Here is a 17,212-nt window from a genome sequence, read left to right on the forward strand (position 1 = left end):
CTACCTAATTCATAATTAAATGTATGGACTATAAAGAACAGTAGACGTAGGCTTGGCATGAAATTTTATTTGATAATAAGATACCTCTTACCACTAAATTTATTACACATCACGTATCTCCGTATGTGATTGTTAGGAATATATACAAAAAGCCATTACAGGGAATTCCTCGATATACGGCGATACATCGAAAACGTGTAGAGTCCGTTTAAGGTACGTATGAAGACATCTTACTTCTCTAAATGCGAGATGTGTGGTGTTTCGAATGAAGATGTGTACAATTAAAATTAAGTGAAACCATCTATATAGCCAGATTGGTTCGGTTAAGTAAACACGATGTACAATTCATTATTATTAAGCCGATCATTAAATAATGTACGTATTATATTTCTTCCAATTACGTCTTATTTCAATTATTGTTACGTGTATTTTGTTTTTCGATCGACGCGAGTGAGAAATTTTGTTTATCGGTACAACGACGTTGTTCGAGGTTCATGTATAACACTACATGAACGACACACGTCACACGTAATAACGTTTTATTACTGTCAACCGTGTTACAAGAAAAATGGACGTCGTAAAACAAGGCATGAAATTGGCTTCTTGGATGTATTTGTAATGTAGAAAAAATAAAAGGAAACTGAAAAGCTGAAACTGTTTCGAGTTCCTCTTCCGTAAATTCTCCTCCCTCCTCCTCGCTCCGTTCACTCTTCCATCCTAGTCCTTTTGTGTTTTTGTTGCTCCTCGTTCTCTCTCTCTCTCTCTGGTCGTTTGTTGTTCCCACTAATCAACTTTCTGCTTGTTGCTTTCTGGCGATTTGTCTCCGTTCATCGGTGAACGTGAACGGCTGCGGCTTTTGCTATGTTTGCTGCCGGATCGTGATCTTGATCTGTCGCCTCTGGATCGTTCGCGACTAGACCTGTCTCTGGAAAAACGGAACACGATTTTAGAACCGTCAGCCTTATCGATTTGCTTGCACTTGCGCTAATTATATCGATTTCAACTCACTTCGAGGGAGACTTGGCTTTGGATTTGGACTGCGACCTGGACTTTGACCTCTCGGTTTTGGACCTAGAACGAGATCTGGATTTGGACTTTGACTTAGATTTCGACTTTGAGCGGTCTCTTGATCTGTAAAATTATAGTTCAAATGAAGGAGACAGAAAAATTATACGACGTAAGCATAACAATGAGAATTCGTTCACAACTTTTTCTCCCGGTCGTGAGATGCGGTGTGATTGTATTTGAACGAACAAAAAAAGGAAAAACAAAAAGAAAACAAACAATACGATGATCGTATATAGAAGAGAGAAAAAAAAATGAAAAATAAACAACGTGAGAGAGCAGAGAGATGTTCTATCTCGAAAACGAGCCCAAACACAAGGCCAAACGGTATAACATGGGGCGTGAGACAACGTGTGACATGTGAATACGGTCGAATCATTGATAAAATTGCGCAAGAAACAAAGCAAATAAATAAAATGCCAAAACAACACAGTCGTAATGAAACAATATAAATCAATAATGAACTCAATTCTGAAATAGTAGAACGGAATAGGATACTCACTTGGATTTGGAACGAGAGCGGCTACGCTCGGGGGATTTGGATTTGGACTTTGATTTGGATTTCGAGTGTGCCCTGGATTTCGAGCGACTGCTGCGACGGCTACGGCTACGAGAGCTGCGGCGACTCCTAATACAAAGAAAAACATTCCTTTAATGAAGCCGTTAATCAATTGTAATCGCGATTATAAATAGATCGCGGATCTTTATGCAACGTGAACAATTGTTTATTTCGTTAAGAGTTTTATTTAATTTTTAAAGAGTGCACCCGCATGCTGAATTATTCATAACACGGATTGAGAAATATCTTTTGGAAGGGATAACAATACTATAAGCTTCTCTGGAGAGCTTTGGGCTACATTAAAACGACCTTCCACAATTTGTTGCTTTAGCATTGAATTTGCTATTGCTAATTGGAAACTTTAAATTCTCCCGATGATTCTCATTTTAGGAATGCATAAAATCCGCAGTCTAGTTCGAAGCGCGATATAGGTTCATTGAATCGAATGCTTTTTGCCAGGGGCAGTAAATAGCAACTACGAAATCTAATTTGCCTTTATGCGAATCTCAATGTATGCCATGCATGAGAAATCAAACTTGAAGTGTATACGATTATAAAAAATTAAAGGAAAAGTAAAATTATAAAAATGCAGATTTAGAGTCTCTCTCTCTCTGTCTGTGAGAGTATTTTGAAATTATATATCCCCGACAGTTCCTTGATCGGTATCGAGAACGACGATTGTACCTTGAGCGGGAGCGGGATCGGCGACGTGATCGTGATCGTGATCGAGATCTTGATCTCGAGCTTGAGGATCTTGAGCGACGGCCGCGTCTTTTGTCTTCGATTAATCTGATTCTGCGTCCGTTCAGTTCTGTGTCGTCCAATTTGTCGATGGCGTTCTTCAAGTCCGAGTACGTTGCGAATTCTACAACTCTGTAACAACACGAAACGATTCGGAGATAAGTAATTTTGATCTTGTCGATCTACAGTGGCTCCCATTAATATTCGGACGCTCTCAAAAAACCTACTAAATAACTTTTTAAATATTGGACTCTCTTGGGAAGCTAGAGCAATTAGTTTACTAAAGGATGCGAAAAGAAATTTTTTCGAAAATTGCAATTGGTCGGAACTGTAGAGAAAATACTAAAAGTTGCATTTTACAACTTTTTTTTATATGGGCCTGTATTGGAATCTTAAAAAGTACGTTTGGTAGGTCTGTGTTAATTATATGCATTGTAAACGTTTTATCGAAATCAGTCGATGCAAAAGAAACGACAGACATTGAAAGTTGTAAGAATCCTTAGATTTATTGCAGTTAAAGACCGAAAATCATGAAAAATTGCAATTTTTACCATCTGTAAATGTTTGTAGCTCATTGCAACGTCGACCAATTTTGATGAAATTTTCAGAGTATGTTTAATTGATACATATCGACGAAACATGTTTTCGAAATTATCAAGTAAGCCCACATAAAAAAGTTGCAATATACAACTTTCAGTATTTTCTCTGCAATTCCGACAACTTGAAATTTATTTCAGAAAATTGTTTTCACATTGTGTAGCAAACCAATTAATTGTTCTAACTTCTCGAAAAAGTTCAAATCATATGGTCCAATATTAAAAAAGTTATCGTCCTTTTAAGAGTGTTCGAATATTAATGGGAGTTACTGTACGTTGAAACGGTTCAAATCGATCAGGAAACTCACCCTTCATTTCTGCGCTGCTTGTGTGCATCTGCGTATGTCACTTCTCCAGCCTGTCTCATATAATCCTTCAAATCCTGAGCACCACACAAAAAAACGAATTAATATATCGTAATGACATCCGAAAGATCGCTTAACGATTAAAACATTATGATATACGATTAATATTCACGTTATGAATTAATACTAAGTTGTGTTCCTATTACTACTAAGATTAACGCATAGGTTAAAAGGCAATTTATATGTATTTTTCCTGTGCACTCTTTTTTATATCCACTGTACTTGTCCTACGTAATAGCTCCTTTTTCCTACTTGCAGACACGTGTGCTCGAAAGAGTGACTCTATTATCCTTACTGAAAAAAAGGAAAGCAATGTCCTGTCCCTGTTCCGAATCTTCAGTGTTGATTATTAGGTTGGAAATATGTGCTCGAATTTAGTATCTGTGATTGACGCAACCTTTCTTTTTATGCAATTCAATCATTGAAACAAGTTTTGTGGTTCAGTCAATAGGTACACCTCCGCCCTGCAGAAAATCGATCACAGAATCTACGAATTTTCCGTTCCCGAACAGAAAATAAAATCGGTATGCGTCAAGGCAGCAGCAATCATTCCTACGCGTACAATAATTCAAGACATATTTCTGCAGAGTGGCTCACAATTACATCATTGCAGCATAGAGAGAGAGAGAGAGAGAAGAGATCGCAAAACGTTGATGATCAACGTAACAAACATTGGTGAAAAGAAAAAATAAATAGTTTTCTGAATGAATCTCCTTCTATTTAAGCATATACAAATAAACAAAGCTTGCGGTTCGATCGGAAAACTACAAAGAAGACCGTTCAAAAGATGGAACTTGCATAGGGCAGAAAGAAGAGACAAGTTGCTCATTTCAAGTCGACAATGAAGAATGAAGTAACGTGATGCGAGATTGGAAATAAATGCTGCCCGTCTGGAAACTCTTGCTATGCGAAGAATTTGTAGTTTCGAGGCAAACAGAAAACACACGAGCAGATGCTGCCGCTCTAGCCGAGAAAAATAAGAATTCTCAATGGCCGACAAACAAAAACAATGTAAACAATGTTACAGAATTTCGGGATCGTTGTCCTTGATTCTCGCGACAAGTTGAACAAGGTTGGAAGAATGATTTTCTCCCCGATGTTCTCGCACACTGCAGAGCAGGAGATCCGATTAGGTTTCAGAGTGGCTCCTCTTGATATTCTCCTTCTTCTCGTTTCCTCTAAGAACGTGGTGGTCGTACGAATCTTTATCCATCTCTGTCTCTCTGTGTGTGCGTGCGTGGTGTTGGATGTATCCTTTCCGTTCTCATCGGCGGAACTTGTACTTGTGGGAACCAGGTACGGCTTTATGTTGTGGACTCTGTTGTGAGGTGCGCGCGCGTCTTGTTATTCTCTCTCTTTCTGTGTTTCTTTCTCTTTCTTTCTCCGTGTCGTTGTTCGATCTTGACGTCTCTTCGAGGTATCTCTCATCCGTGACATCCGGATGATATCGTTCGGTGTCACACAAATCGTATCCAGAACATGAGCAAAGTTGCTTGAGAGCACACCGCTTGAACGATCCAACTGGAAAAACGCGTTACCGGGAGGGGTTTACCGAAAACTTCTCCCTTTTGGTACTCTCTCACTGGACACCAAAAAAGAATAGAAACAGAACATGACACGATGAAATTGCCTTGCATAAAGAAAAGTTGTTCTCTTCGACTTGTTCCTTCAGTTCTCCTGTTTCAAAAATATGCTGCGCGCCCGTGCTACTGCGGTTGTTCGAAATTCCCGCGCGTAATCAATTCTTTAAGTATAGTAGAACTCCATTTATCTGAACCAAAATTCTGGAAAGTTTGAAAAGTAGCGAAACAGCAATTTGTTTGTCTAAAGTGTCCAATATTATAAAATCAACGAAGAATATTGTAAAATACTGTTATACATGGTTGAAAGCACAGCCGGAAGCAAATTAAATTAATTTACAATGTTCGAAAACTTTATAAAATCTGGCAAAATCTATAAATCTTTATAAAGTACTGAAATAAAAAGAAGTAATACTCTTTGTAATTAGCTGAACTTTTAATATAAATGTTTTACGGTTACTGAATAATAAAAGCTTTTGATCTTTATAAATTACTGTTCTTAGATGTATGCAATTCTCAAATTCATAAACTCTGAGCTATTGCTATAATGACTGAGCAAACATGATCGAATCCACTTATCAGAACGTGGACTGCTACTACATATATCAACTGCCCAACTACATGAACTGCTTGTCCCGGACGAGTTCATATAAATGGAGTTTGACTGCACGAGAACACACTATGAAGCAAATGAACGTGGATGCCTAATTTCGAGCACAATTATTATAACACTATTGTATTACTATACTGTGAAACTGGTCCCCTCTGGTACTGGATTTACTCGTGTGTGCACGGTCTCCTCAAGCTCGTCGAATGATCTCAATAAATCTACATATATAAAAAACACCTGACCACTATGGTGCACAGATATGTAACATATGTATATATAAATATATATTTGAAGGAATGTAGAGAATACAGAGTGGGTCGTCCGAAGAACTCGACACTCGAACCGTTCCCGCTGGAATTCTAGACAAGAAAACGTCCCAAGACGAAAGTTGCACTGCCCCGCGGGGCGAACATGATAATACAAATGAATTTCTCATTGGACTGTATCTCGAAGGTTATTCGAAGATCATCGATATTTCGTCGAACATCCTTCGAAATAACGTCGCACAAAAAATTGGTTTACATCAACGCATGCGCTGCCATCGAGCAACACAGCTTTTGCTTCGGACGTTTCCTTTCGTGTTCCATGGAAACAGAGGCACGGTATTCGTTCCGAGAGTGAACAAATTTTCTCACTAAGGGGTTCGATATCTCCGGAGCAACAAAATTCGTGAGATTTTTCAGGTTGCAACGAGGTGAAACTCGATAGAACTTCTATCATTAGACTGCGGATTTTATGCATTTCTGAGAAAAATGAATAGATCGAATGTAAAACAGTAAGATCGTTTAAAAAGATTCTACAATTTTGTATATTACACAAAGAAAATCAAATGAACTCTGTGCACGTTGTTATTTATAATTCTTAACCCCTAACATAATATATGGACAACTTATAACTTTTCTGTGACAATATCCTTTTTCGTATTTTACAAGTGAATACATTGTTTGTTGAATATAAAAAAAACTGTCCTACTTTTTTCTACTGAACATAGTTTCTACATGATAATCGTCTCGAGGTTTGTTGATTCTCCTCGCGAATACCGTGGTCGAGTGTCCCGTTTCTCCGCGACTCTGCCTGTACAGCAACGACAAATGAGAAGGTTATCACAAATGTGTAAGTGTGTGTATGTATATATATATATATATAATATATATGAAGATATACATAAATATATATATACGTATATATGTATAGAATAGATATAATGTATATATCTAAAGAGTACACTCGGTTAAGGTGACGCATTTACCTTGGGCCCAGGCACCACCTTGCTTACGGACAGAGAGAAAGGCCAGACACAACGGCGCTTGGTCGGGTCGAACGGATCTGTGTGGCGTAGTCGCGGATGGTTCGGGTTTCGGCCCGTGTATGCCCTCATGGGTGGCCGCTGCCTGACTTACTAGATGGCTAAGTTGGTGGCGGTACCAGTAGCAGTAACAGTCGGTAGTGTAGTAGTAACAAATGTGATAGTACAGAGTTAGATGGGATAGAGAAGGGGGTGTACTTCTTTTTTTCTTTTGGGACAGAAGGACAGTTGATGGGTGTGGGGATGATGATGACCGTATGGCAGGAGAGATAGGTTGCGTGATATGCTCTGTTGGATGGTCGTGAATCGTTGTGATATATCGGCCATGACAGAAATTTTGCGTGAGGATGCGATGATTCGGCAGAACGAGGATGAGGGGAAGAGGTTTTAGCATGTGTACGTTGAAGTTCAGAGGATATACCAAGGTTTGGCAGGGGGTCAGAAGCGAAGAGTCGATGACGGTGGTGAATATAGAGTATAATCCATAGACAGGTCATAGTCATTGATGATTCGTAGAAGGCAGACGATTTTCTCTCCAAGACCGATCACCGATGAAAGGATCGCAGATACGTAAGAACCCTATCGGTGTCACTGGGATTGTCTCACTGGGACTGTTTCGCCACGTATCACTGCGCAAGTAGTAGTAGGCGGTAGGTGGTAGGTGTACCCAGTGTGCCACGCGGCTATCTCTCTCACCCGGGACACCTCAGAAACCAACCTGGTGCCACTTGACCTCAAGGCGGGCCCATCGCGTGCATCGTCATCTTTATCATCGCACATCATCAGTCTATTGGCCCTACCGGTCGCCCCTCCTCGGCGAAGAGGACATGGCTCTTCGGAAAGAACATCAATTTTATTGTTTTTCCTCACACTGTTGGCCGAACGTAAATGAAATAATAAAATTGAGAAAAGGAACACACGTCGAGGAATCGAGATTTATAATCGACCGAGCGAGAATATATATTTCATATATATATATATTTATAATTCCGTATATACTTTTTTCAGTTTAAAAGAGACAACCAATATTGTATATATGTATAGAGAAAGAGAGAGATAGAGAGAGGGAGTGAGAGCATCCGAAAAGTACGATTATAGACGATTTATAGTAGAATTACTTGGACGATTAATGTATATTGATCAAGTAAGACTTGGTTCACCGTTTTTTTTTTGTTGCAGAGCTAGTTTCTGCCTGCTTTAATTTGTCCTTGGCATTCGTGTTACGTGTTTATATATATACATGTGTGTATATATATATATATACGGGACATATACATATATTGGATAGATTGATATATTTATAATCTGTTATGTTCTGATCAAGGATTTCGAAAGATGCAGTGCGTCCTGGTATTTCCCACATAGTTTTCCCATGCGTTCCCGCGGATCGACCTATCGTCAATATCTTTCTCAACTGTTTGCGTGCACGTTGTCTGTCTTCATCTCCTTCGTTGCTTCATGTCTCTTCCGTTCTAGCACCTCTTCTTCCAAATCAGCTGCGCGCTCTTTCTAATCCAAGTATCATCGGGAGAGTTCTCTTCGAGGCTAAGAGTCACACTTTTTTTTTCTCGAAATTCTCACGACCTGGTGTTGCTCTTGTGCTTTTCATCGTTTCCTCGATTTGTCCCTGTGTTCTCTTTCTATCTCCTATGCACCTTTCTCATCTCGTTTTTTTCTCTGCTCTTTCCCGCCGTTTTTCTCAGATTCTCATCGGTCTCGTCACGTATACACGTACTTTTTTGGAGGGTCTTTTTCGGCCGGGCGTGTTCAAGATTTGAAAAATTTCGAATATGCCACAGACTTACTTGATCAAAATGTACATCTTTCATTTCTTTTTTTTTTGGTCATTAGCATTCGGAATAGAAGATATAGAGTTTGGATGAGTGAACGAACTTAAAATGACGAAAGAAAAATCGAATAAAAAACAGTACGATACTAAAATGCCGCGGTGGTAAGTTTGGTTCGACTCGGGGATACGAAAAAGTGGCGGAAGAATTAAAAAAAAAATCACCAGCGAGAGGAAGCATCGTATATCTATACACATGTATACATATATGCACGTATATGTATATACGTGTATGCGGATTCTTTTTCGTGTATTCGCAAGAACAACGTTTCGGTTTCTTTTTTGCATTAGAACCTCGAGTAGCAATCAAACTCACGAAAAATAGCTATCGTCAGTCGGTAATGGTAAAACGACGAAAGCAAGGGTACAGATATTGCTTACCTGCCAGCTGACACGACTGGATAGATTTTCCACGGTAAGGCGGTACTCGGTGCGTGTGGGTGGTCCGTATCTACAAAAGGAAAACATGGGTATTATATTGTTTGAACGTTTCAGTTAGCGCAGGTTTGTCTTGGACCTGACTTTTATATATGAAATATTTTATGAAAAACTCTACTATGAAAAATTGCAAGAACGTAAGTTAAGTTAAAATCTCAGAAAAAATTGAATGATATTATATGTTTATATGTAAAATTAAATTCAAGTAAATTATATTATATATGTAAATTTATAAAATTGATTTTAAAGAAATGAAGTAGACGTATCGTTAGAGCGTAACATTGGATGTATGTACCTGGGCAATGATTGCTTGTAGCTAGATGCAGTCCTCGTGTTTCTGTTCACACTATCTCTGCAAAAAGGGATGTCATGTGAACAGAAATAACGGTTCGTTGGTTAAACCTTCAGCAAATAACTACAGATCTGCACTCATTGCTCAGGCACACAATCAATCACCTGTTCCAATCGAATCAAATCTACTCAAAATGCAGCAATAGCGTACCTGTCGTGCCGCATATCGTCTCGGCTGTAACAAACACAATACCACACATCTATTAGTCGCCAATTACATTCGTTCGTCACCTCTCTCAACTACCAGTAACTTTATTGACAACATAATGTCTGCGGGAGGGTTATATATCGTTATCTTTTCTGTTTCACTAGACATTAAGCTAATCTCCGTACGAAAAAAAGAAAATAATACCACGGCCAGATAGATAGATATACACGAATGCATAGATTCTTATCCGCTGCGTTTACATCTCGCAGCGATGCTCCGGATCGTGTATGTTTCCATCGTGAAAAAAGAAACAAACATACTCGACGTACCCGGGAGAGCAGTCAAATCCAAGACAACCAATTCGAGAGAACTAATTAGAGAAATAAAAAACAAATGATTGGCGTGCGCGTGACCGAACGGACTTCTTCATTTCGTTGTCGAAAAAAAAGCGAAAGCTTCGTAATCACGCGTTATCTAATCTAGAGCTAATCATTTATCCGAGGTGTAACGTTCTTCCCTGTAGGGGCGATATGCAAAATTATTTCACTACACTATCACAACATATATAATTAAAAGAAAACTGTAAACAAGGAACGGAACAGAAGATTGATGTGTGTGCCAGAGTTATGTTATTCTTTTCATTAGTAAAGAAAAGAACATAAACAGTTGATGATTGCTTTTCTTCCTTCAAGCTGATAAATATTTTGCATATCTCAAGTTGATTGCCATCAGGGGAGGAGGGGATAATGATCGCTCTGATAAAATAAAAAAAAGGATAGCGTGTCTTACGCAGATCGCCTCGAGTCCCCATAACCACCACGGGAGTCACCATAGCGCCACTGGTCACTACCCCTAGGTGTCCCCCGGGCCCTCTCTACAGTAATTCTGTAACAAGACACATTGGATATGCTTACTTGTCTCTCCAGGAGCGTGAGCGTCCGTAGCCACGGTCGCCTCGCCTCCCTGAAACACCCCGTGCTATCTCCACCGCCACTCTGAAACACACCCAACAAAACCCCGCCTAAGTCCTCGACTAATTCTTACTCTAAAGGTGCTTCCTTCCTTCCTTCCATCCTTTTTTTTCTTTTCCATTCCTCTCAGCTTCCTCTCGAAATCCGTTATTCTATCATCATGATCATCATCATCGTCAGCATGATCATCATCATATATATATATATTTCATCATCTTATCGTCAGTCCAGCAACTGAGGCGCTGTCCCCTCTCTCTCTCTCGCTCGCTCGCTCGCTCGCTCTCTTTCTTTCACGCTCGTCTTCGTTATACATCCCCATTTTATAATTTTGCTAGAGCAGTTGCTGTCTTCGGTTTTTAACGCGTGTAATTCACCAATGTAAGTGTAGAACCTTTTTCATTGCGCACGAGTTTCCTTGTAATCAGGGCTTGAAAACTGTTATAATAGTAATCTTGGTTCTTGAAACGGTCCCGAAGAACCCTCGCGTTCCGAGTAGCTGTTACACAGAACCAAACTTTCGAACTGTTATCTGTTTTTCGATTATGGTTTCGATTTCCTGTGTTGGTCCCCCGTAATATAGTTGTCCTTTCGGTTCTATATCGGTTCCAGAATGAATTCTTAATCCACTAATTAACGCAACTCTGCAGATTACTGGGTACGTGTAAAATCATTAAGAAGAACAAACATATATATAATAAATATATACACATGTTATCGATTTCTATTCAAGCATTGAAATAAATAAAGCAGCTACATATTTGTCACATTCACACGCACTATATTATTCAGGACAAAACATTGATAGGTGGAAGTATCGATTTCTTGTTTTCGCATTTATGATGTCTGACTTTCATTGACGAGTAGAACCGTTTTGGAACCGATATATGAACCAAAATAGGAGCCGTAACTGAAACAGATAGTGGTTTGAAATTTTGGTACTACGTGTAACAGTTATTCAGAATGAATGTTCCTTGTAACTGTTTGAATCGGAACCTTTATATAACAGTTTTATACAGTAATTTTCGAAACTGTTTCAAGCCCTGCTCATAATTGACTGGAGATCCCCTCTAATATGATTAACGGATAAATAACGATCGCCAGAGAATTATGGGAAACATTGATATCTTTCTTTTTTTTTTAAATTTGTATATACAGTATTTTTTCTTTTTTTTAAGAAGCAATATACATTACTTTTAAAATGTTGAGGCATTCTTGTTTTTTTTTTGTAGAAGTATCGATATATTTATATATGTGTAGTAATATATAGTCATGTTTACGATCGGGGAATTGATGGAAGTAGTTCAAAATGGCGGCAAGTCACATCGGCTATTTAAGTAAGATGCACTTTTATTCCAAAACAAATCCAATCGATAATTTGGAGGACAGACGCCGTTCATTGAATGCGTTAACAAACTTAAAGGCAATAGAAACGAAAAGAAAGTGTTTGTACATATTTGGCAATTCAAAATTATACAGAAGCAACAGCAGATAATATTACTGGTACAAGATAAAATTAGAATTAGAATTAAATATCTTTGAACGTGTTCTGGCTTTATTTATAATACTAAAAGAAAATAATAGCGAAAATAAGAATCTGAATCGACAGATATCGTTCATGTTATACCAGTGACTTTTATTCACACAATTTACTATCTGTAAAATTATGCATAGGCAAATATAAAGTGTTCTTTTTTTTATCTGCTTTCTTTGTACTCTATAAAATTCTATGATGCCTTTAATTACGAATATACAAACATATCTGTGTGGAACTGTTTAGAACGAAAGCACTTCACTTAAAATTTTCGGGAATTGAAAAAATATATTGTCAATGCTATTGCTTCTCATGAACAAATCTACTTATTTGTGCAACATTAACAAATACAAGCAACTTCCAAATTTGTAAGGTGACATCCTGAATTTACTATACGATCGTACTTCATTTCTATCGATTACGAATGCTAATGTTGCACTTTCAATATTCGAAAAATTGTTTCTCTTAAATATCCTAGAAGAAGGCACAATTATGAACTACAAGCTTTAAATGGTACTTCTTCGTCTGGTACCAATAATATTATTAAACGAATTTAAAAGTGGATTTAATGATCCACAAATCAGATATGTATTGTGAAAAGATATACTAATCATGCAAAACATGCTACCTACACCATTCTCCTAACATATGCTTCTCTTTATCTGTATATAGATATGTGAAACGTACGTATCAATAAAATAGTACGCATTACCTTTCTCCTAACAGCTCCTTTCCATTGAGCTCATAGACAGCATCATCTGCATCCCTATAGTCATCGAACTCCTGCGAACAGAACAATTTATATTACAAATCAATTTCCAACAGTAGGACAATTGTCAGATTTTACATGCAGTAGAATCTTATATCAACCGTATGATGCAATTTCTTACTAGCAGTTACAGAACATACCTAGCTTAACATGTTACACGACAGAGTATTGAAAATAAGTAATTCGATTAACAATTTCAACAATTCTGACTCTATACAACGAAAGACGATATTAGTCAGATAAAATTCCATTGCATTAGTTTCATTTTGAATAAACATTGAAAATATATTTGTACATGATACTTGTTTTTTACCCCAGAAGTACTAAATAATCGAGTGTCGGTTACTCGTAACACAATCCTCTTTTGATTAAGTATAACTTACAAACATTTCGTAGATTATTCGATGAAAACCAGCACACATCTCCGTTATGCAGCCATAGTACCAATGTGTTCAGGGCTCAAGGTAGGTCAGATCAACTCCCGAGTTCGAGTTATTTTCAAAGTGAAACACTTTACACTCTACACGCTTTGGTCCGCAATTAAGTTTTAGACAAACATTCTTTTATCTTTTCTTTTCTTTGAATAACTTAATTTTCTTTTTAGAAGTTCAACATATTAAAAACATGAGAGAACGCTACAAGCAACAGATTCTAAACAATACGGGACCAAACAGAGTGTAGCAAAGTGTTAGGGACGTATGTAGAATTTTGTACAGTACTTACAACAAAGCCGTAACCATTCTTGATGAGGACATCACGGAATCGACCGTAGCCTCTGAAAAATCTCTCAAGGTCTCTTTCCCTGGTGCCGTATGGAAGCCCACCGACATAGACCCTTGTCCCTACCATACTGTAAAAAAAACAATTGAACCACATTAGACTTACCACAAAGGCAAATCCATTCTTCATAGCGACCTCCTTGATTCTACCATATTTCCGGAAGAACTTCTCAAGGTCGCGCTCTCTCACCCGGTATGTTAATCCACCAACGAATACTCGGGTGCTCATTCTTAAAGGAAAATATAAAAACACCATACATAACAGGCTTCCTTAAGAACCTGCCATTTTTTTTTAGTCACATGACAATATAAGAACAGTTACGTTAAATTTTTTTCTGGTCATTCTGGCTGAGAATTGCAATGCAGCTTGTGAGACTGACATTAGCGATATCGTTTCATTTTTTCTCTCTGAAAGAGTTTTTGATTAAGGAAACAAACATCAATGACTCTAGGTTCTGATATTAAAAGATAGCTCTTTTTTTAAATTATAGTTGATACTATATATAAATCGATCGAAAGAAAGTCACAAGTGCAATAAAGAGGTGCCCTTAAGAAAAGAAACTACAAGGCTGTCGCTAAACCAAGTGATACGAGTTTCTTTGTCATACAACCTTTGTTAATCATCGCATACAACACATTTAAATAGCAGGACCTTAACAAACAATACAGGAATGATACCACAAGCGTGAATTTAACTTTACTGCAATGATTTTTAATGACAAGGAAAGGGCTAGTGACATGCTGCTTATTGTAACAACGAAAATAATGTAGAACGTGTAAATTGGATTATGCATTTTAGGACTATTAAGTGTTAATAAATGCATATACATAAAAAGAGTGGAAGCATTATAGAATTTGATGTAGCGATATTCTCTAAATATTATATTTAAGAAACGATAAACTCGCTTTTGCAAAGACGTAAATGAAAATTCGATCGATTTGCAGAAGAAAAATTTTGTTACACTTCGTTCTTTTTTTTTTCTCTTTAGAAGCGTAACAAAAACCATTGCTTTTATGCAAAATATTTCGATTTAATATTAAGCACGTCTCATGCACTTGTAACAAAAAGAATGTTGTCTATATACATTTTCAAATAAAAAAATGTGTATCAATATTCAGTGCATAACCAGGCATGAATCGCTATAGTATATACTATTCAAGTGTTTACATGTTCATGCTTACTCAGCCAAAAACGTGTTCAGTCAAAGAACGTTAAACATCAGCCGTATTCGGTACTTCAATAAAAATTTAACAAAAATACAATTCAAATGTAAGTGGGAAATTCAAACTTTCCCACCTTTTGGTATTGCCCGTACTCCATTAACTGCGCATCAAAATGTATCCTCCATTTTATTCGAATTGTACCGAATTCGTTTGATGCAACCAGCAAAAATAATAAAGTAAGCAAACTCAAAAAACAATTCTCGGTGAATGAAGTTCTAAATTTCGATTTTTTATTATTAAATATGTAATCGCAACATCGATCTTAAAGTGTATACAATTCGTTACCCATTCATGGTTGTTTAACCTGTTAGCCCTTGCTCGCAGATGTACACTTAAAAACGAATAAAAGTTATTTACACTACTGCATTGTTGTTGAAAATAAATATAAATGACGAATCACAAAGCTTTCGTCGGTTAACAGGTTAAAGTCCACGTCAAACAATGTACCGTTAAAGATCGATTACTTTCGTCTTATTAATATGCTGTTTCAACGGTTAAATACTAACGGTACTTTGTTTTCCAACAAACTCTTATGAATCGTAATCGACGAACATTATTTACATTAGGGGAATGAAAAAAATACTATCTAAATAAATATATTTATAAGAAGTACAGTATGTTCCGCGCGATCGAGAACGCGTACTCTTTTATCGGGCACTCGTTTCATAAAATGGCGGTCGTCTGATCGCTCGAAGCAATCTTCCACCAGTTTTGCGAGGGGACACGTAAACAAGAAAATGGAAGATAAGAACGCGACATCCAAGAATTAGCAAAGTTACTTCGATCTAGCGATAAATCAACCGTATTTATTCTATATACAATTTAAACGGAACGCTATAAACGATTAACGGCACGCGATGTTGCGTAAACAGTAGCGAATAATATCGAAACGAAATATTTCGAGTCATTCATTAATCGCGAAAGGATTTGAAAAAACTATCTATTGCGTCGTACTTCTTCTGTTTGGTTACAAGAGGTTTTATAAACGAGCAGCCATGTGACACAGAATATCGAAAGTTACTGCCACGTCATTACGATAGGCTATAGAACTTTTGCGGCAACTAAATTTTATTGAAACTATAAGGAAAAAACCGAATAGAAAACTAGATTAACGAACAATGCCGTTAACGCGTTACAACAAGGGAAGCTAACAGTCGTCGCGGACCATCGTAGACGTTTTTTATTCGTAAAACTAGATATTTGCAAACAATTCACTATTCTGCGAGTGGACGCGGTGTTTGGGACTGAAGAACATGTTTATAAACTCACCTGAATACACGTAAAGCAACGTTGTCTCGTCCACTAAAACTTTATACTGTTGTACGACACGATACCACTGAAATTACTAGAAGAAGTAATGATCGGCGTCTGGAGCAAGATGGCTCGCCGCAGTAACGGAAACAAAACGGGGTTCACGCCACTGAAATTAAAGTGGTCGCCGCTCGGAGCCTCGACAACAGACGCCCAAAGATGAACATTTTTAATAATTTAACGAGAAATAAAGCAGTTTCACTAAAATAAATACAACCAAAAATTATTGAACACGTATTGCTTTTATTAAACATGTAATCTGTTTAATAAGATACCATAATCGGTCTTTTACTCGCCGTTATCCCTTCCCTTCGAATAGTAATATTGCGATTAAATTATTTATTAAGAATGTTTCAAGTGGTAGACTTTACGAATGTTTATTCCCTAATTAATTCAATGTTCTTGTAATTTTCTGGCAATTGTTAAAAATGTTTATCGTACCAACAGGCAGTTTCAAAATGCTTGCAGAATACAATTTGGATTTGAGAGAAATTTACGCAGTAGCATTTAGCGGGAAATTTGATTAAGACGAAATAGCGTTCGATGTTATTGCTATTTTCCGTATTGTTGTTATAATCGATTTCATTATGTAGAAGCTCAACAGTATTTTCGTTGTGATTATGATCCAAATAAATAAGTCTCGAAGTGAATATTGATTTGGTATTGTATGTAATTTAGTTCGAAATAAATTGTTGGAACGAAGATTCGTAATCTGCAATACTGAATGACGATGCCGGAATGACGCTGTAACAAACACAACAGCCAAGTCTCAAAACGATTGGACAAAGAAAATTTCTTAAATTTTCTATATCGTTTTGAGAAATGTTGTTTTGTGAAAAACGCTTTTAAAGTTAATATACAATACAGGTGTACGCATATGCTTCCGGTTTTATCTTTCGAAAACTGGCTTGTATATCGAAAAAGCTTGGTCCTTTTGCGTTTCATTTTCAAGATTTCAAATCATCGATTCCGCCGAGGGAAAAATGGTCGAATTTTTGGAAAATTTATTGTATTCTAACCCC

At 37.3% G+C, this 17,212-nt stretch overlaps 1 protein-coding gene across 16 annotated transcripts; it reads right to left on the reverse strand.

Annotated features, from left to right (window-relative positions):
• Positions 1 to 47: 47 nt before the first annotated feature.
• Positions 48 to 16,308, reverse strand: B52 (serine and arginine rich splicing factor B52). Of its 16 annotated transcripts, none has more exons than XM_076435313.1 (13): positions 16,149 to 16,263; positions 15,165 to 15,210; positions 13,600 to 13,726; positions 12,820 to 12,890; positions 10,395 to 10,490; positions 9,609 to 9,632; positions 9,402 to 9,458; positions 9,050 to 9,119; positions 3,270 to 3,343; positions 2,309 to 2,497; positions 1,568 to 1,693; positions 1,009 to 1,083; positions 48 to 925 (listed from the first exon to the last, which is right to left on the reverse strand). In XM_076435313.1, exons 2-13 carry the CDS (start codon positions 15,170 to 15,172, stop codon positions 784 to 786), a joined length of 1,059 nt encoding a protein of 352 aa, XP_076291428.1. In that variant the 5' UTR covers positions 15,173 to 15,210; positions 16,149 to 16,263; the 3' UTR covers positions 48 to 783. The 16 variants fall into 16 exon arrangements, with proteins under 16 accessions (XP_076291428.1, XP_076291431.1, XP_076291419.1 ...); XM_076435316.1 differs by having other exon boundaries at positions 1,009 to 1,071; positions 16,149 to 16,262; XM_076435304.1 differs by having other exon boundaries at positions 1,009 to 1,131; positions 16,149 to 16,261.
• Between the last annotated feature and the right edge of the window lie 904 nt (positions 16,309 to 17,212).

The sequence above is a fragment of the Lasioglossum baleicum genome, chromosome 12, assembly GCF_051020765.1.
Source record: "Lasioglossum baleicum chromosome 12, iyLasBale1, whole genome shotgun sequence".
NCBI lineage: Eukaryota > Metazoa > Arthropoda > Insecta > Hymenoptera > Halictidae > Lasioglossum > Lasioglossum baleicum.

Excerpts from the sequence above, each read along its gene's own strand:
- B52 (XM_076435304.1), bottom strand. Across the intron at positions 9,120-9,401 it reads TACAAGCAATCATTGCCCAG|ATACGGACCACCCACACGCA; the intron begins GTACATACATCC and ends TTCCTTTTGTAG. Across the intron at positions 3,344-9,049 it reads CCAGTCGTGTCAGCTGGCAG|GATTTGAAGGATTATATGAG; the intron begins GTAAGCAATATC and ends TGTGGTGCTCAG.